Consider the following 22,092-nt stretch of genomic DNA (forward strand, 5'->3'; position numbering starts at 1 on the left):
CAGCTGAGCCACATCCCCAGCCCTATTTTGTATTTTGTTTAGAGACAGGGTCTCACTGAGTTGCTCAATACCTCACTTTTTCTGAGGCTGGCTTTGAACTTGAGATACTCTCGCCTCAGCCTCGTAAGCCACTGGGATTACAGGCAGTGCCACTGTGCCTGGCCCCAGTCCTGTTTTTTATTTTATTTTGATATAGTTGCTGAGATTGACTTTGAACTTGCTACTCTCCTGCCTTAGCCTTCCATGTCACTGGGATTACAGGCATGAGCCACCATGCCCAGCTCCTATGTCCAATTATTTTTTTAGTTGGGACTTTTGAATTGTGCATATTCATGGGATGCCATTTTGATGTCCCAATAATCTGTATACATTATATATTGCTTAAGTCAAGGTAGTTGGAGTATCCATTACCTCATGCATGTATCATTTCATTATGACAATAACATTCAAAAACTCATCTTCTAGTTATTTTGAAATATACAACACCTCATTGTGAAATACCCTATATCCATTTTTAAATCCAAATGTTAGCATATAGTAAGAACTTCCAGGCTAGGATGTAGGTTTAGTGGTAGAGCATACACTTGGCATTTGCAATGCCCTGGGTTCAATCCCCAGCACCAAGAAACAAACAAAAATAAATCAACAACTTCCAACACTTGATTTTTTCACTTAACAATAAATCTTGGTGATCATTCCAAGTTAGTACTTGTAATGAATTACCTCATTCCTTTTAAAGGCTGAATCTTATTGTATTATATGGATGTATCAAAATATGTTAACCAGTCCTGTATTAATAGACACATAAGGTTATTTCAGTCTTTTTGCAATTATACACAATGCTGCAATGAATATCCTTATGCATATCTCAGTTAAGTCAAAGGAAAGTATGTTTAAAAAGAAATTTCTATAAGTAGAATTCACAGGATAAATGATACTTACACTTTCATTTTTGATAGATAGGGCAGCATTAACTGCCTTATAGATTATGTCAGTTATATGAGTGCCAGCTTTCACCATAACCAAGACAATACAGTGCCTTGTTATATTTGATTTTTCTTTTTGACCCATTGAATAGATTAAAATATGCTATATCAGTACAGATTTAGTTTGTGTTTGTCTTGTGACTGAGGTTGAATGTATGTGATTATGTTTAAAGAGGCTACTTATTTTTTTCTGAGATTGATTCATTGATTGAACCCAGAGGTGCTTAACCACTGAGCCCCACTGAGCACATCCCCAACCTTTTTATTTATTTATTTTTATTTTGAGACAGAGTCTTGCTAAGTTACTTAGAGCCTCCCTAGGTTGGTGAGGCTGGCCTTGAATTTGTGATCCTCCAGCCTCAGCACCTCCCCCAAGTCACTGGGATTATATGCATGTACCACCATACTCAACTGAGCAGTTTTAAAATTTCCTTTGCTGATTTTTTTCTCAGGTTGTTTCTATTGATATCAAGGGCATTGTTTCTTTTTTGTTTGTTTGTGGTGCTGGGGTTTGAGCCAGGGCCTGGTACATGCAAGGCAAGCACTGTACCAACTGAGCTATATTCCCAGCCCTATTTCTTGTTTTTAATGTGCCACAAACTATTTTTGCAGCTTCTCATTTTTCTTTTTTTGGGGGGAGGGGATGTTGAGGATCAAACCAAGGGCCTCGTGCATGCTAGGCAATTGCTGTACCACTGAGCAAATGAGCCCCTTATTTGTCCTTTTTTTGTAGTGCTGGGGATTGGACCCAGGGCTTTGTGCATGGCAGGCAAGCACTCTACCAACTGAGCTATATCACCAGCTTTCATTTGTCTTTTTTTTTTTAAAGAGAGAGGAGAGAGAGAGAGAGAGAGAGAGAGAGAGAGAGAGAGAGAGAGAGAGAGAGAGAGAGAATGAATTTATTTAGTTTTTTTCGGCGGACACAACATCTCTGTTTGTATGTGGTGCTGAGGATCGAACCCGGGCCGCACGCATGCCAGGCGAGCGCGCTACCGCTTGAGCCACATCCCCAGCCCTTTCATTTGTCTTTTGAATGAAAATTTTATTGTTTTCTTCATGCATTTCATCTAATTGAATTTTTCAGTGTTTTTTGGATCCTGGGCATATGCTTAGCAAGCACTCTGCAACTGAGCTATAACCACAACCCCAAGTTTATCAATCTTCTGTGTCCTCCAAGTTTTTTTCATAACTAGAAAGGTCTTCATTGTTCACCTATGTTTGAAAAAAATCAAAAAGCTTTTATGCTTTTGTTTTAGTATTTTTATGTTTTTAATTTTATTTCTGTGAAAGGGAATATAAGCATGAGAATACCTCCAATGTGAACTCTTAGCCAGCTGATATTCTTTAACTGTTACAGACATAAAGCAAACAAGTATTGAAATTGAATTTATTCATGGAGAGTAGGGACAATACCACCAGGTCTGAAATCAAGAGTGTCTCTATGAGGTGGTTTTGCTTTTTACTTTCATAGCAGGAAGACTTACCAGGGGTGGTGTGTGTGTGTGTGTGTGTGTGTGTGTGTGTGTGTGTGTGTGTGTGTTAATCAGGGGAAGTCCCTGTCAGCCAAATGTTTATCTCTGTGGCTAGTTAATTTCAGGAGGGTAAACTTTTAACCTCAGTTAATCATTCATTAATCATTCATGAAACAAGAACAGGAAGTTGGAGGGACTATAGCAGGCCTTTCAGCAGGTTCAGGCAAAAGGAGAAAGCTGTTTGGCCTTGTCACAAGTAAACCTGGAAGCCATGAGTGGGCAGAAAGCCTTATCTAATTCACATGGGGGAATGTGGTCCTTTGCAGTTAGCCCTGAGATTTCTTAGTTGTCATTATTTTCAGGACTCAGATGGAATTCAGCATTGCCAGGCTCCCTCTTCTTCCAGACAGCCTTAAGGTTGACCTTGAAAAGTATTTGTAGAAATGAGGCTATGGAGGATGTCTAGGTCTATACCATTGTCAGTACAAATTTCATCTCTACATATAAAGTTGGCTTTATGTGCAAATTCAGGTGGAAGTGTGGTTGTTCTCAGGTCAGCAGGGTTGCAATATGTTGTTGAATCATTTTTCAAGCTTGACTGCAGAGTAGCATTTATGACTCTGGGAAGGCTGCATCCCCAACTGCAAGGTATACAATTATAAACAGGAAAAGAATTAGTAATCTTGGATATATCTCATAGTTAGGACCCTATATAGATGCTCCTCCATTTATGATGGGATTACATCCCAATAAACTCATTGAATAAAGGGAAAGATTAGTGTGGGAAAGGAGGTGTAGAATGACTGGCTATATAAAAAGTGTATCATGGGGGTCACAGACCCCCATGGGAATAATCCATGATGTTTGTAGTTAACCATGGGTGAACCCCTCAAGGGAGCAAAGTCTTTGCGTATAATTAAGCGAAGTCTTTTTTTTTTTCAATTTTTTTTTATTGGTTGTTCACAACATTACAAAGCTCTTGAGATATCATATTTGCGAAGTCTTAATTATAAGACTGAAAGTGACAGAGGATGAAATGGTGCTTATGAGGATGAAGTTGCTGCTGTTTTTGCCTATGACTAATCCTGAGGTAGTGGAGTTATGGAGTTTGGAAATTTCAAGAATAGCATAGCATATGTCATCAGATAGGATCTAGTTAGTATGTGCCAGGAGTTGGGATGATGATGTCAGTTTGCTTAAATATTCAGATGGGTCAGTAAGGGGAAATGGGATGTGCTTAGGGGAATGGCACTTAGATGTCCGTCCTGGGAGTCAGTTGGTAGATGACAAATCAAACAACCAGTGAGGTAGAGAATGGTAGTAACAGGGCTGGGGGTGTGTAACTCAGTGATAGAATGCTTGCCTAGCATGCAAGAAGCCCTGGGTTTGATTCTCAAACACTGAAAATATAAATAAATAAAAAGTAAATGAATAGATAAATGAAGGAAGGAAGGGAGGGAGGAAACGGAAGAAGGGAAGGAAGGGAGAAAGAAAAAGCAAGGGAGGGAGAGAGGGAGGAAGAGAGGGAGGGAGAGAGGGAAATAGAAAGGAAAACAGACAGGCAGACCATAAGAGTTGAAAACCAAACCAGGGAATGTTGTCACCACCTTTTTATGGTGGGGATCTAAATGAGGAAGAAGACAGAGAACACTGTGGAGGGCAAAGCCAAAGCAGCATGTTGGTTCTTTTTTAAAATATTTTTTAGTTGTAAATGAGCACAATACCTTTATTTTATTTATTTATTTTTATGTGGCACTGAGGATGAAACCCAGTGCCTGACATGTGCTAGGCAAATTCTCCACCACTGAGCTACAACCCCGGTCCAAGCATGTTGGTTCTTAAGGAGATAGTTTGATTAGAGGTTAATGGAAAATAAGCAGAAATATGACAAAGAGCAAACAAACAATGAAGCAAGATTACAGGGGCTACACAATTTTAACAGAGAGAAAACCAAATTCTAGTTTTGTATCACTATAATATTTGATGGTAAAGCTCTTTAAAATATATATATATATATATATATATATTAGTTGTAGGTGGACACACAATATCTTTATTTCATTTTTTTAATGTGGTTTTGAGAATTGAACCCAGTGCCTCATGCATGCTAGGCGAGCACTCTACCACTGAGCCACAACCCCAGTCCAGTAAAGATCTTTTTTTTTTTAAGAGAGAGAGAGAGAGAGAGAGAGAGAGAGAGAGAGAGAGAGAGAATTTTAATATTTATTTTTTTTAGTTCTCGGCGGACACAACATCTTTGTTTGTATGTGGTGCTGAGGATCGAACCCAGGCCGCACGCATGCCAGGCGATCGCGCTACCGCTTGAGCCACATCCCCAGCCCAGTAAAGATCTTTTTAAAAATGTATAAATAAACCTATTAAACCTTAGTAAAACTTGACCACAGCAAATAAAATTCCCTTTTTGTAGACTTTCTAGAACTTTCTATATCCACTTAGGTTTTCTCCTGCACTTCTTTCTCATTCTAAAACATTAGTCATTTTATTTTAGCACAAAGTTACTCACTTTTTCCTTAATAAAAACATATCCTGCATACCTATATACAAAGTTATGCCTGTCTGCCCCCAAGGAGAGCCTTACACATATTGATTATGGCTTTTTTAAAAAAATATTTATTTTTTAGGTGTAGATGGACACAACACAATGCCTTTATTTTTATGTGGTGCTGAGAATCGAACCCAGGTCCCGCCCGTGCTAGGCGAGCACTCTACTGCTGAGCCACAATCCCAGGCCTGATTATGGCTTTTAAACACAGTAACTTCTATTTCACGGAAAAAAACTAGAAACTATTAAGAATTGTAAATTACCTGTCATATACCAGCATTTTGTAACAGATTATTGGAGTTTATGAACATTCATCTTACAAGTTTTGAAATAGCCATACATATCCTTTTTAATTTTTTTGTGATTCTGGGCATTGAGCCTGGGGTATTCTATCACTGAGCTGCATCTTGAGATGTTTAATTTTTTTTTTTTTGAGACAGAGTCTCACTAAATTGCCTAGATTCTCCTGCCTCAGCCTCCTGAGTAGCTGGAATCCATATACCACCTTTATATATAATTTATATTAATATCCCTAATCCAAAAATCCCAAATCCAAAGGTGTTGAAATCTGAAACTTTTTTTTAAAGATACACTTTTTTATACCTTTATTTTATTTATTTATTGTTTTATGTGGTGCTGAGGATCAAACCCAGGGCCTCAAATGTGCTATGTGAATGCTCTACCGCTGAGCCATTACCCCAGCCTGAAATCTGAAACTTTTTGATGACTGATGTGATGTTTAAAAAGCTTTGGATTTTGGAGGATTTTAGATTTTTAGATTAAGGATGCTCAAGTTGTAAAGTCTGTGCAAGTATTTCAAAATCAGAAAAACTTTGAAATCTGAAATACATCTGGTCCCAAGTATTTTGAATAAGGGATACTCAACCTGTACTACAACTTCTCAAAATGGTAAAACCAAAACCAACCCAAATATGTATAGTTCTCTGTTATTCATCTTTTTGTCATTGTGACTAAAATACCTGACAGAAACAACTTACAGGATAAAAAAGCTTATTTTGGCTCATAGTTTCAGAGGATTCAGTCCATGGTCTACTGGCTCCATTGATCGGAGCCTGATTTGAGTCAGAACATCATGGCAAAAGGGCATGGCAGGGGAAAGATGCTCAGGTCATGGCAGCTAGGAAGCCGAGAGAGGGAGAGAAGGGGCTAGAGAGAAGATAAACCCTTCCATTGCATGCCCCCCATGATCTACTTCTTCCAACAAGGCCCTACCTCCCAGTAGAATCTTCAGTTATCAATGAATCAATCCAGTGATGAGGTCAGAACCCTCATGATCCAATCACTCCCCCAAAGCCCCACCTCTGAGCACATGAGACTCTGGGAGAATTCCAAATCCAAACCATAATACTTTATATACCATATAAAATTAAGATGCAAAAGATACAGAAACTTAAAGTTATGCCTAATTATTTCTAGCTAAGAAATTATATAGGTATCTAATGAATAAAATAACCAACCATTAACTAACACAAGTCCAAAGTTTTAAGTTACCTAAATATACTGTAAACTATCTTCAAACTGATATGCCACTAAAAATAATTATTTTTAAATTTTATCAAAATAATGGTTCAATTTGGTTAGATAGAAATTCATATTTTTTTATAATCTTGAATGTCTAGTAGATGAAGTGCTGCATTATTCAATCAGCAAACCTACATATGTTTAGAAAGGATATATCCATCTTGAAAACATAATGTATATTTCTGTTCGCTGTCAATTTTTTATCTAGAAAATCACCTGAAAGTTGTTAGATCATTTTTGGATTTCAGGGTTTTTTTCACCATAGCCATGACTGCTCTTGCCATAAATAATCACAATTGGTAAGCCTGCAAGGGGAATGTGTGGGGAAATAGTGAACTAGGGATTGATGGTAATTTGGAATGAAAGGTGGGGTGGTCATTGTTCATGGAGCACTGACGTGGTGCAAAGCTCCCCTAGATAATCCATTGTGGACAGAGGAAAAGGGTGACTTCCTAGGCTTTAACCAGATATTCTGGATTTTTCAAGCAAATAAATTATCTGATAGAAAATGATATTGCGCCTGTTGCTTTGCTTGTCCTCCAAGGGAAGCTAACAAATAGAAGAGAGTCTTTTAAACATTTTTTAAAAAGGCTCATTGAATATTTTAAAATGATTTTTGACGTTGATGCCCAGTGAATTGCATTTTACATTATTGGAACATGTATGTATGTATGTTTGTGTGTACATGCCAGTATATATATCCCTCTGTGCATTCACACACATACATGTATACACACACACACAATAGAATTAAAGTTTTTTATACAATCCTCTTTAGAAGTAATGTCCTGGGATATTTTCCTCTTTTACTTTATTTCATTAAAAACAAAACTGGTTGCAATAAAAATGTATGCTTGTATTGTACTTGGTGCTGATAATACAGAAGACATGGCTATCTTTATTAACCCACAATATTAAATTAGTCTTGATTGTCAAAGATTTGTGTAAATTATATGAACTTGAATTCTCAAATCATTTGGGTTAGCTTCTTTAATTCTTTTTTAATACATTGAAAGTATTGGAAGTTTAGACTATTTGGGGGAAATTATAGGAATATTTGTTTTTTTTCCCTCAGAGGTAGAAAAATATTAATCACAGATAAATAAACATATACAGACACAAGTAGAGTGTTTGGTTCACATTTAAAAGTTGTTCTTTTCCCAGTGGGCTGATTGGAGTAGTGTATCTAATCAGAAAGCAATGCTGAGTAATAAGAGGTCATAGTGAAGGCTGGAGCTGTGGCTCAGTGGTAGAGCACTTGCCTGGCATGTGTGAGGCCCTGGGTTCCATCCTCTGCACTGCATATAAATAAATAAAATAAAAGATATATATATATATATATATATATATATATATATATATATATATATATATATATATATAGAGAGAGAGAGAGAGAGAGAGAGACACAGAGAGACAGAGACAGAAACAGATTTGGAAGAAGACAAGTCATACGATAGTTATCAAGTCCTACCACAGGGATGGTTTATATACTGTGAAGGAGGGTGGTGGGAAAATCAGGTGTTAATGGTGGAAAATGGTACCATTATGTCCACTAGGAAGGTGATAGGATGTCCATGACTGGGGATGATTATCTCCCTTGTCCATTAAGTCAGTTAGGGATACAAGGGGGATGGTACCTCAAAGGAAAGTTATTGGGAAGATGGGTTTTATTTTTTAACTCTCGTTCCTTTTTGTGGGCTAGGGATTCCCAAGTCCAATTCTTCCCCCCTTTTATAATGATATCTGCAAGTATTCCTATCTATGGGTGTTGCTTTGTTTTTTGGGTACTGGGCATTGAACCCAGGGGCACTTAATCAATGAGCCACAACCCTAGCCACCCCCCCCCCTTTTTAATATTGAGGCAGGTTCTCACTAAGTTGCTTAGGCCCTGGCTAAGTTTCTGGGACTGACTTTGAACTTGCAATAATCTTGCTTCAGCCTCCCAAGCCACTGGGATTACCATGCTGGCCTATCTATGTTTTTTTTTTTTTTTAAAGAGAGAGAATTTTTTTTAATATTTATTTTTTAGTTTTCAGCAGACACAACATCTTTGTTTGTATGTGGTGCTGAGGATCAAACCCCGGGCCGCACGCATGCCAGGCCAGCGCGCTACCACTTGAGCCATATCCCCAGCCCCTATCTATGGTTTTTTTAAGCATAATTAATTATTTAATTTTGGGGTGCTGAGGATAGAACCCAGGGCCTTGGACTTGCTAGGCAAACACTACCACTGAGCTACACCCCTATCCCCGGGCTTCGTAATTCATATTAACTCTTGCAACTGCTAGTGGAACTAGGATATGGACCTTTAAAAATAACAGAATACTCTGAAGTTTACATACAAGTTAAAAAACACCACGAGAGAGGCTTTTAGAATCCATTCCCACCATTTTCTGCTCATTTATTAGTCAAAGATATAATATTCTAGAAAACAAAGAAGTGAATCGATGTCTAACTACTGACTGAGATTAGAAAATATTTGGAAGAACTACTCCAGACTTGCTCTTGAAAATTAAACTACATCTGCATTGGTTAATAACTTCATCAACAGCTTACAACCAGAACTTGGAATTATTATTTAAAAATGTAAGGTAAACTGGCAAAATCCTCTTCTTTCATAAATACATCTATTAGTTCAACACCATAAGGACTTCACCACAGAAAAGATCAGATCAACACAATGCATACCTATGGCTTTACAACTTAATGAGATTAGAATGGAATATCCAGGGCAATCTGCTCCCTCAAACCCCAGCCCCATATAGGGTTGAGGGTGTAGCTCAGTGATAGAGTACTTGCCTAGCATGCACAAGGCCCTTGGTTCCATCCTCAGCATCACACACACACACACACACACACACACACACACACACACACACACACAAAGAAAGTAGGAGGTCCAGGAGAATATACCTTGAGGACCAGTCTGAATTGATTATTGAGTTATTGTCCATTCTTTATAGGGGTCTGGAAAGTCTCTAATAATAATAGCATGTAAATCTGAACAAGATCAAGGCCTAAAGAATACTTGTTTAGGTGGGTGCTCAAGTTATTGACCTTCCTTGCATTGCAGGTGGAAAAGGCCAATAATATGGGTTATGATGGAGATATGGGATCAGGAGAAGGTAAAGAGGAGGAGTAGAAGGGGAAAGGAGATCTGCAGAATATGGAGGAATAGGAAAGGGCTGGAGTGGCACACGAGGAAGGTGCCACTAACTAAACTAACTCACCTGTGTAAGGAAAGGATTGTGCAGTTAAGAGTGAAAGAGGAGCAGGAAGAATGAGCCAGTGGTGAGAGAAACAGTTCTTAAGGGACTATACAGTTTCAAATATATTGGAGACATTTTCTTGTTATTCAGCCTTGTAACAAAATCATCATCATCATTATCATCATCATCTGACCACTAATGAGGAGAGATCTTAGAACTTCAAGATTTGAGGTACTTCACAAAATTAATAAATTTAGGAAGATCTCAGGGCTGCAAAGGAGCCATTGGAATTTTAAGTGGTCCTTAGTAAATTTATCCCATTTTGGAGGTAACAAACTGAAATTATATAGCAATATAATTAGCAAGAGTTTTTTCAAGTGGTCAAGAATTGGATTGAGAGTTTACAATGAGTACAAAGATTAAACAAAATCCACCAACAAAAGAAAACCAAAAGAGTACTCAAAGAATTGGATCCTTATTGTGCTTCTACAGACTATGTCCAGAACACAGAGATCAGAGGCTAGACACACTATGGATCCCCAAAATCACCAGTCAAGGAAGGGTCACATCATGGTGAATTGGAGAGGCCCTAGAACCTGGGTGGAGAAGGGAGTCTGGAAGTGAGTTTTTAATTCTGTTCAATTCATGGCACCAAACTGTCTAAGACAAAAAAATTATAAAGTAAGAAAATTGATTTTATGAAGGCTTATTGTAATAGGGAGAACCCTAGATCCAAACACTGGAGCCATGACAGGGTGGTTTTGCCTTATAGTTTTGTAGAGAGGAGTAGACAAATTGTAGGTGAAGGTATTTATCAGGGGGCTGGGGTTGTGGCTCAGTGGTAGAGTGCTTGCCTAGCATGTGTGAGGCACTGGGTTCGATTCTCAGCACCACATATAAATAAATAAAATAATATAATAAAAAAAGATATTTACTAGGAGATTGTTTTTGAAAATAGGGAAGTTTCAGTCAACTGATCAGAAAATATTTACCTCTATGTCTAGTTATTTCAGGAAGACAACAGCTTGGTTAATCATTTGTGACACACAAAAAAGGGGAGTTGGAGCATCTGTGTCAGGCCTTGTCCACAGGTTCAGGCACAAGGGGAAAGGTCTGTATTTGGTATTTTCACAGGAAGACAATGAGTCTAAGAGTCTGTTTTATGACATCCAAGAGTCTGTTTTATGACAGAGTGGACAGCAAGCCTTAGCTATGTCATATGGGGGAGAATGGCTCTTTGTGGTAAAATATTTTTCATGAAGAAACAAACAGGTGTGGGGATTTCTTGTCTGTAACCATTTTCATGGCTCAGGTGAATTTCAGTGTTGTCAAGAGTTCTCATCTGTTTGAAAACTTGAGTCTAATTCTTTTTATTGGAAACCACCATAAAGGTAGTTATTCCAATTGGTTCTACATGTCCATGCCACCATCCACCAGCCACCTAGTATTCTGCCCCACAGAATTGCTGAGTGATGGCTGTAGAAAGGGGTTCAGGAAGCCATTTGGAGGAGTTGACAGTGCTTTGCATGTGAGGTGTGGGAGCCAGAGCCCTCCCTTGGAGGGGAGATTGTTGGCAGATCCCACAGTCAGTTATTTCAGGTCCTTGCAACAATTTGGGGGAGATGTAACAGGGCAATATCCTTTGTGAGGAATGCTTCAGGGATGGTTCTGAAAGACAGATTTTTATTGTCTGTCAGTCTGTCTCTGTCTCTCTCTCTCTCCTCTTCTCCCCCTATTCTCCCCCACCCCATACTTTCTGGGGTTTCCTCCTTAGACAGTGGGTTGGTGCCTGCCTTTTACTGATGCAGAATCATTGTGGTCTACTATAGTAGTTATAAGTTCACATTTTCTGCCCAATCATCTCCTATTAGTTTCTAGACCTCTTTTTTTAAAAAATATTTATTTAGTTGTAGACGAACACACAGTATCTTTATTTATTTTTATGTGGTGCTGAGGATTGAACCCAGTGCCTCACACATGTGAGGCAAGCACTTGACCACTGAGCTACAGCCCCAGCCCTAGTTTCTAGACCTTTTATCTGAATGAATGAGGTCCAAGAGAGACAGGGCATTTTTATAAATTCACAGAGATCTGTTATGTTCTGCACCTTGGCCCATTTGGTCACTATAGGGGAACGTAGCAAGTGGTGTACTGAACCAAGTGGTAATTATTATCTAGAGCAATGTCCTTGGAACCGGAAAATCCAGGTGGCTGATCAGAATTAAATTTAAGTTCCTTAAGCTCCTTTCTCACTGGGATGCCACTGAGGAGTTTACTAACCACTGTAGTCTGGGATGCTGTTAGGGGAAAGAAAGATTATTCCAAACAAAATCCCAAGTTTTCAAAATACATCTGTATGACCCTCTATGCTCTTTGCTCTTGTCATTGTCAAGGTAATGGTTGAAAGAAGATAATCCCCTTCTGGGGTCAGCCATATTCACTGACCAAACTGCCTAAAAGATAATGATGAAGTGAGGGAGGCAGAGTTGGAAGTCCCTCTGAGTCATTTTTTTAAACTCATTTTTATTATATTTTATTTTATTTACTTAATTTGGTGGGAACTGGGGACTGAATCAAGGGCCTTGCACATGCTAGGCAAGTACTCTACCACTTAGCTACATCACCAGCTATGTGAGTTGATTTTTGAAGAGGCCATTTCAACACTTAATACCAGATGCCAGTGGTTAGCAGGGAGTGTGGAAGTCAATCATATACCTTGACTATCAGCCCATAGTTGCATGGCTTTTAAATAAAAGGTGTGACATTTTCAGGCTATAAATAGTCTGAAAAACCAAAATAGCCACAGTGTGCAGCTGCAATTATCTGAGCAGTTTGAAACAGCAACTGTTTAACCCAAAGAAATGTCAACAGTGGCATAGCCTCAGTGAAAGCTCTTAGAGGTGACTTAAGGTGTATTGTAGTTAATTCAACAGGAGCAAATGGGACCACACCTCATGTGATGTGTTGTTCCCCATCACAATGGGCAGTGTTGTAGAAGTCACAAGACTGGCATACAGTGGTAGCTTCTGTATCAGAAATACAGGGTCTCCTAATTTATGCCCAATCTTTGACAATGGATGCATTGTCATATCTAATGTGATGATGGATCCAGGTGTCAATGACAGTAAGCTAGGTAGTGAAATCTCAATCAGCAGCTTGATTCCAGTCAGTTTCATCAGAGTAGATGCTTACCATGGGCATCTATTTGGATGACCCAGACCATTCTATTCATAGCTGCAATTTGTTTCTACAGTCCATGATACCTAACTGTCTAATCTGTCTATGGTCTTTCAAGTGGGAGACCAATAGCTGAACCACTGTTAATAGCTCAAGAATCAATAAATATCAAAGGGAATATTGGGCAGAGTTAGGAAAATGACCTTGAGTTCTACCTGCTGAGTGGAGCACCCACATCCATTCTCAGGTCTTCTTAGGTTGAACAGTCTAGTAGAAACCATCAGATTTCATCTCAGCCAAACCATTAGTGGATGAGGCCCAGACATTTAGGGGAACCTCTTTGAATTGAGGATCCCATTTTGCCCTGCAACTAGTACAAACTAGTTGACAAAGTGGGAGATAAAATTTCCCTTAACAGAGTAGTTGTCCCATTTTCATGGAAAGCCAAGATGCTGCTGGGATTGGGCCAGCTCGAATATATTATTCTTTTCTTTTATTTTTTAGTTTTCAGTGGACTCAACATCTTTTATTTTATATTTATGTGGTGCTGAGGGTCGAACCCAGTGCCCCGCACATGCCAGGAGAGTGCGCTACCACTTGAGCCACATCCCCAGCCCCTGGAATATATTATTCTTTTGATAAGTGAGGCCTTTTGGTTTCTTCTTACTTTGTTAGTCACTGAGTCTCAATCAGTCTACACTAAAATAGTATTGTCAGGCTGAAGAATCACAAGGCCACCATGGGTCAGGTGTTCAGTTTTAACAAGGGTCCATAGCAAGCTGATAACTGCTTTTCCGAAGGGCTGTCCCTAATTATCTATATAAGAATGGTAAGTCCAAAAGTGTAAAGGGTTTTCTTTCTCTGAATTAGTTTCTGTGAGGGCCAATTGTTGTGAAGCAGGGTTAACCCTTATGTTTGTCTCTTCCACATGCACCCACTTGTCCTTTCACTTTCTTCCATTAATTGAAGCTGAGCAGATCTTCCCACCCTTCAGAACCATGAGGCAAAATAAACCTCTTTCATTCTTAAATCACCCAGTCCCAGGAATACTATTATAGAATATGGGCTAAGGTGCTAACCAAGGGGGTTGCTCTATATAGTGACAATTTTGGCTATTTGAGGTAGGAGCAGTCATGTTGATGCCAGACCCACTGATGTTAAATAATAAGGTACTCAGTTCCCGTGGGGGAGAGATGAAAATGTATATCGAAGTACTTGCTATCTGAATACAAACTGATATTTGCTGTCAGTATCAACATCTGTGAAGGGCTGGAAATGTAGCTCAGTGGTAGAGCACTTGATTAGCATTGTGAGGCTCTGAGTTCAATATCTATCACCTTAAAAAATGTGAAGAGGGGCTGGGGTTGTGGCTCAGCGGTAGAGTGCTTGCCTAGCATGGGCGGGACCCGGGTTCGATCCTCAGCACCACATAAAAATAAAGGCATTGTGTTGTGTCCATCTGCACCTACAAAATAAATATTAAGGGGCTGGGTCTGTGGCTCAGTGGTAGAGCGCTTGCCTCGCACACGCAAGATCCTGGGTTCGATCCTCAGCACCACATAAAAATAAATAAGTGAAATAAAGGTATTAAAATATTTTTTTAAATAAATATTTTTTAAAAAGAGTTTAAAAAATGTGAAGAATCTGAGATATCACCCTACTTACAAGCTAACAAGAGGGCTTGCCACAGTTTCAAGTGTGCTGGCAAAAGTCACAAGACCTATTACAGGAAGAAAAAAAAAGCAGTAGCCAGAATCAGCATGATTGCATGATGGTGGGGGAAATTTAAAAATAAAGTTTCCTGGCCACCCCCAGAAATCCTCTCCACAATGTAGAGTAGAAAGAAAAGAGTTTTATTATTGAATAAGCATTAAGCCAGAATGCATTGTGCATCCCAAGCAATCTGTTAATATTTCAAAGGGGCAAAAGAAAGATTTAGAAGTTTTCTCAAGGAAAAGCTCTAATAAAAGAAAAATGGGGTATCTCTTTCCATTTTTGAAATAGGGAAAATTCAATTTTTCCTCTCATAATTTTCCCTTCTTTTGTAGTAACACTACAATTGTCTCATTGTCTCCATCACCCACCATTTCTGCCTTTTTAAATTTTTTATTTATTTTTTAAAAATTTATTTATTTATTTGTTCTAATCATTTATACATGACAGCAGAATGCTCTTCGATTCATTGTACACAAGTGGAGCACAATTTTTCACTTCTCTGGTTGTACCCAAAGTAGGGTCTTACCATTCGTGCAGTCATACATGTACCTAGTTTAATGATGTCCATTTCATTCCACCATCTTTCCTACCCCCACGGGCAGTTTGTAGCTAGCCACCTAAAGATCTAGCAAATATATAGTAAAATGTGAAGCAAAGCAATTATGAAAATTATCATAGGGTGAATTTGAAAAGTCAGTGTAACATTGCCAGTGGTGAATGGTTAAAGCACATTCTTTAAATTTTTTTTTAGTTGTAGATGGACACAATACCTTTATTTTATTTATTTATTTATTTGTATTTGGTGCTGAGGATCAAACCCAGTGCCTCACATGCGCTAGGCAAGTGCTCTACCACTGAGCCACAACCCCAGCCCCTAAAAGCACATTCTTGATTAGCAATGTGCAAAATATCTCATTTCCTTATACATTAATTTGACTGATTATTGTCTTGTCTTTATTGCTTGGTCTTTCAAATCATTGTTATTTTGTAGATCCTTATAAAGTTTTACCAACACTAGCCTAAAGAGTAGCCCTCCAGAGGCCTTATATCCTAATTCTTTTAAAGTCTATTATTCAAAGTCTCAGTATCAAAAGAGGTGTAGCTGTGTCTGTTCCTGTTCCTTCCAGGCTTCTATTATAATAAGTCTCCTTTTTCTCTTGTATATAGCCTCAAATAGGCCCCTTAACAAATTCCAAATTGGAAGGGTTGAAGGTGAAACCAGAGTTTGACTCTGCTTCTTTTGGTGGGTGGGGTTTGTGAAAACTGCAGGCTTTTATAGCTGAGAAAGATTCCTTTTTTCTGTAAGGATCCTTCCAACCAAACCAGTTCACAAAACATTTCAATATGAAATTTAGATATTGAGTATCTGGATTATATTATTATATAAAAAATTTAGTTTGGTACCCTCAAAAATTAGTAATGAAGATAGTTACACCATTATTGTGCAAATAATTGGATTGTTGGACTTGAAAGTCCAGATCATGTCTATTTTGGGAATATAATATGGTATTCATTGGGAATATCTAATCATGGAGACCATGACTGGGAGTATAGAAAAAAAGCAACATAACAAATAACAGATTTGTTTTCTAGTAAAATGTGATACTAGTTTGGGATAATGTCTCACTGTGTTGCCCAGGCTGGCCTCAAATTCATGATTCTTCTACCTCAATCTCCTGAGTAGCTGGGATTACAGGAATGTGCCACTATACCTGGCTTAAATATAATTCTTTTTTTTTTTTAAAGGAAGGTTTTTTAAAAACTTTATTTACTAATTTATATGTGATGCTGAGAATTGAACACAGTGCCTCATGTATGCTAGGCAAGCACTCTACCACTGAGCCAAAACCCCAGCCCTTAAATATAATTCTTAAGAAATTGAAATTACTGGGCTGAGGATGTGGCTCAAGTGGTAGCACGTGTGAAGCACTGGATTCGATTCTCAGCACCATAGAAATGTGAAATAAAGATACTATGTTCACCTAAAACTAAATAAATAAATATTAAAAGGGTTTCTCTCTTCCCTAGAAACCCTGATATATAAAATCATAAGACCTGGAAGGACATGCTGTAATAAGTCTGCTACCTCTATCAACCACTAGATTTCATCTGTATGCAAATATACACAGTAAAAGACCCAGTTGAGAGGGCCTTTTCAAGTGCTGCTGATCACCCATTCTGCTATCAAAATAAGAGAAAATGGAGCTGGATTTATGCTTTCTGTGCAAAACGAACACCTCAGAAGGCCTAATCTCACAAAGGACTTGGTCCTTCAGTTTTCTAAAGTAAATGATACTGATATTGGGACTCAAGTGAAAAAGAAATACTCTGGCAAATTTATTACTATTCTCATAGACTACCTCATTGTTCTGTTCACAGTATGGTAATTTCATTGCTTTTAGAAACTCTATCATTCTGCATTATGTGGGCTCTTTTGTGAATTATTGATACCTGAGTAGGCAATTGTGAAACCTTTAACAACACAGATATTAATTTTCCATGAGATGTTTTAGTTCCCATTGAAGATAAGAATCCCATTTTTCCCAGACACCAAACACGTATGTACTATTATATTGATTTGGTTTTTCCTGAACTAAGAATTATAGCTTTAGTAGCTGCTAGTAATGTGGCCACTTGTAGCTGATTTAATTTGAGACAAAACATAAGCTTGCAAGATTTCCTGAGCAGTCACCAAAGCATAGAAAGCCTAAAAGTGGTCCCTTTTGTCCAGGGTTCATGATCAACTCTGCATTATGAATTATGCATTTTGAACAGGAATGTCAGAAAAATTCAGTTGCTGCCTAGCATTTCCTTCTATTACCATTGTATGTTCATAGTTGTCTGTCTGATGAGGATCTGATAAAAAGACTAACACAGTTTAGAAGTTTGTATCTTTCAAGTACAATATTAGGATTGGATAATGATGCTTGTACATAAATAATCAGATGGCACATTAATCAGAGGATCTAAAGTATTACCATGCTTTTGTGTCAGAGAATAAAACTGGAATTCATTGTTCTTTGGTACCTCACAAATCCCCCAAATTATGTAAATTATTTTATTGTAGCATCTCTTTTATCTTCAAATTTGAAGACTTCATGTGACACCAGATTCCTTAAATATTTTACTTCTATTTGGCAATATTAGAGCTTTTCTAATGAGGCCCAGTGAAGCAAGGAACCAAAACAAAGCCAAAGAATCAGTTTTACTTGCTCTTTAGTTTGGGAGGCTACCAGCAAATAATTTACGGATTGGGTAATTATAGATCCTTCCAGTAGGATACATTTCCCTAAGATTTCCTGTGTATTAGACGTATACATAGAAAAATAAGAGAGACCTAAAACACTTGAGAGATCTTCTGCCATAAATACTGAACTCTATCCTAAGTAAAATCAAGCAAGAATTTATGTGTTGGCTAGAGGAACAGAAAAAATAGTGGAACACAAAGTATAGAGAAAAACTTAGCAGACTATGGTACTGAAACCAGAATAGTTCAAGAATTAGGAACTACAGGGGTTCATGGAACAAGAAATTCATTGACTTCTTTAAGATCTTGTGCAAATTTACATAATAGTTGTTCAACTACATCAAATATACCTTGCCTTACTAGAAATGTAGGAGTATTACAGGCTGAGTGCCATTTTCCAATTATTCTTGGTTTTTCTAATTATTTTATCATTAGTTTTATCACTTCTAATTGAACTTTCAACAAAGGATATTATTTTATACATGATAAGTTATAAGCTACTTTTACTGATTTTGTATCTTGAATGAAACCAATGTCATTATTCCCTGGGGCCCAAAGTGATTTTTTTAAATTTTTTTTTAAAGAGAGAGTGTGAGGAGAGAGAGAGAGAGAGAGAGAGAGAGAGAGAGAGAGAGAGAGAGAGAGAGAGAGAATTTTAATATTTATTTTTTTGGTTTTCAGTGGACACAACATCTTTGTTTGTATGTGGTGCTGAGGATCGAACCCGGGCCACACGCATGCCAGGCAAGCGCGCTACCGCTTGAGCCACATCTCCAGCCCCCCAAAGTGATTTTTTTAAGAAAATCATTTTTATAGCCCACAGGCCTTTATTTATTTATTTTTTTAACATTTATTATGTCATTAATTCATAGGGAATAGATTCCAGCAGCTCAGGCTCCTTTCCATTTGTTCTCACAAAACATCCTTCTTTGGGTGGAGCAGGCTGGCATTTCAGCTGAATGTAGTTACCTTTGTTTTGGGGTTCCTTCTTTTTCAGGTAATTTTCCTTCATACGTTTCAGGAAGCTGTCTTAGCTTTTAGAGTGCCTAATATGTTCAATATGCTTATTCTTTTTTATTTTATTTTATTTTATTGTTGGTTGTTCAAAACATTACATAGTTCTTAATATACCATATTTCACAGATTGATTCAAGTGGGTTATGAACTCCCATTTTTACCCCGTATACAGATTGCTGTGTCACATCAGTTACATTTCCATTGATTTACAAATTGCCTTTCTAGTGACATTCTTTTGGCAAGAATCTTGCACTTAACTTGTCTGTACACATCAATGCCAACAGCATGCTGGGTAGTAGTGTAGAGTTGATGCTGGAATGGATTAAGACTGGGGACTCTTATAATGAAATTAATGTATTTTGCATACTACATGGTACATCATGATGAAAAATCATTAAAAACCATGTCCTGTCTTTCATCTCCCTATCCCCTAGTGCTGATTGGGTTGCCTTGAACAGGATTGTGTTGTTACAGATACCAGTATCATTTGAGGATGTGACTGTGGACTTCAGTAGAGAGGAGTGGCAGCAATTGGACTCTACTCAAAGGTGCCTGTACCAAGATGTAATGCTGGAGAACTATAGCCACCTGCTCTCAGTGGGTAAGCATCACTATCCTATGTAGCTATGAGAAACTCAGGGTTGAAATGGTCCTCCAAATAACATATACTGAAGTTTTAATCCTCAATACTTCAGATTGTGACCTTATTTAGAAATAGTCTTTACAGGGGCTGTGGCTGTGGCTCAGCGGTAGCGTACTTGCCTGGCATGTGTGAGGCACTGGGTTCAATCCTTAGCACCACATATAAAGAAATAAATAAAATAAAGATCTATCAATAATTTGATTCTATATGCAGAAAAGGGGATGGTAAAGCTATTTGGGTATGAACATGTGTTACTCTTCAAGAAAAGAGAAGAATGACCTAAGAATGGTTCAGAGGCCAGTGGGGCTACAGGTACTTCTACAGACCTGAGGGCATAGGCTATGGAGATGGTGAGGTGTGGGAATCCATTATATCCTCAGTTTCAGAGGGCAGGGCCATCTCCTTGTTTCCAAGGCTGAGAGAGGCATGGCCACCACCTAAGGGTATGGGGTTGCTATGTAGGATTGACATCATGTCTCTTAACAGACATGTGCTCTGGAACTATTTTCTTAAAATTTCTTTTCAAAGTTTTTCCTTATGATACTATTGAATATTGCTTTTGTGCTAGTATTCAGCCTTACATGGAGTTTATACCCACTTAGGGCTACATTCTCTAGGAGCATGATTCTGGTAATATCTAAGTCCAATACATCAGGGGCTGCTACTGTCCTCCCAACATCTACAGGCTGGGCCTCAATCAGAAGAACTTGGGTCACTAAAAGGCAGCATTGGAGAGTGATTATTCTGTATGCCACATTTCTAATACCCCACTGTGGGGCAGGGTTTCAACACTGGGTTTTTCTGTGTTCATTTGCAATTACTAAAGAATCCTTGCTAAATTTCTCCTCTCCCCTGTTAGCTAATATGCTTAAATTCATTGGGTGAGTAAATTCAGGTCCAATAGCAAACCAAAAGATGTTTTTCAAAAGGATAGTCATCTACAGAGGATGGTAGGCTTTCCTCCAAAATCTTAAGGATCTGCAGGGTGATTCACCTATAGGGGCCTACTAGAGGTTCCAAACAATGCCTGAATCTGCCACTGCCACCTGTAGCACCATCAGATCTGCTATATCATTTGGCCCAAGTGGAAGAGCAACTTACACTGCAGACTAGACCTGTTGCAGAGCCTTTTCTTTTGCTGAGGCCCCAAACTAGCAGGCTTTGGATCATTTGGTAAATGGTGATCCAGTGGGTCAGAATTGCACACCAAAATGAGGAATTGTTGCCTGCAAAATCCAAAGATGCTCAGTAGTGTTGTACCTCTTTTTTTGCTTATAGTAGGGAATAGATGCAACAACTTATTCTTTACCTTAGAAGTGATGTCTTGACATCCATACTATTGGACCACTAGAAATTTCTTGAGGCAGAAGGACCTAAATTTATGTCATGTATACTTTACTGCCCTTAAATTTCTATGAGATTTCTTTTCCATATTCTGATATGAAAATGTCTTACCCATAAATCTTGAGTAGTTGCTATTTCTTGTTTACTAGGTTCAGTGAGCTTAATGTCATCAGTGCAATGGACCGCTATGCTGTATTGTTTTTCCTCTGTGAATTTTTATGTATTGTTTTGTGGAAGGAAAAGGTAAATAAGATTCATATGAAGTAAATTGTGGCATACGGCTAGACAGTTTTAAACCTCTGAGATAGAACAGTAAAGGTATATTGTTGCCCCTTGACAGCTGAAAGCAAACTACTTCTAGTTGTCTTTTCTGATAGGTATCACATTTGCAAGAACAATAGCTACATTCTAGATTAACACAGGAAATGTGTTAATTTCTATACTACAGAGCAATAGTAACAAAAACAGCATGGTACTGGTACCAAAACAAGCGGGTGGATCAATGGTACAGAATAGAAGACACAGTAACCAATCCACAAAACTACAACTATCTTATATTTGATAAAGGGGCTAAAAGCATGCAATGGAGGAAGGATAGCATCTTCAACAAATGGTGCTGGGAAAACTGGAAATCCATTTGCATCAAAATGAAACTGAATCCCTTTCTCTCGCCATGCACAAAAGTTAACTCAAAATGGATCAAGGAGCTTGATATTAAATCAGAGACACGGCGCCTGATAGAAGAAAAAGTTGGCTATGATCTACATACTGTGGGGTCGGGCTCCAAATTCCTCAATAGGACACCCATAGCATAAGAGTTAACAACTAGAATCAACAAATGGGACTTACTCAAACTAAAAAGTTTTTTCTCAGCAAAAGAAACAATAAGTGAGGTAAACAGGGAGCCTACATCCTGGGAACAAATCTTTACTCCACACACTTCAGATAGAGCCCTAATATCCAGAGTATACAAAGAACTCAAAAAATTAGACAATAAGATAACAAATAACCCAATCAACAAATGGGCCAAGGACCTGAACAGACACTTCTCAGAGAAGGACATACAATCAATTAATAAGTACATGAAAAAATGCTCACCATCGCTAGCAGTCAGAGAAATGCAAATCAAAACCACCCTAAGATACCATCTCACTCCAGTAAGATTGGCAGCCA

General features: G+C 38.2%; 1 protein-coding gene across 1 annotated transcript in view; it reads left to right on the forward strand.

Moving 5' to 3' along the window:
• ZNF81 (zinc finger protein 81) overlaps positions 1–22,092 on the forward strand; it is a 71,830-nt gene that overhangs the window by 12,298 nt on the left and 37,440 nt on the right. Inside the window, exon 3 of the mRNA XM_081276577.1 lies at positions 19,407–19,533. Coding sequence (XP_081132703.1) covers positions 19,407–19,533 — 127 coding nt within the window. The remainder of the gene's footprint in view (positions 1–19,406; positions 19,534–22,092) is intronic.

Source organism: Spermophilus citellus, assembly GCF_964194105.1.
Source record: "Spermophilus citellus genome assembly, chromosome: X".
NCBI classification, from domain to species: Eukaryota; Metazoa; Chordata; class Mammalia; order Rodentia; family Sciuridae; genus Spermophilus; species Spermophilus citellus.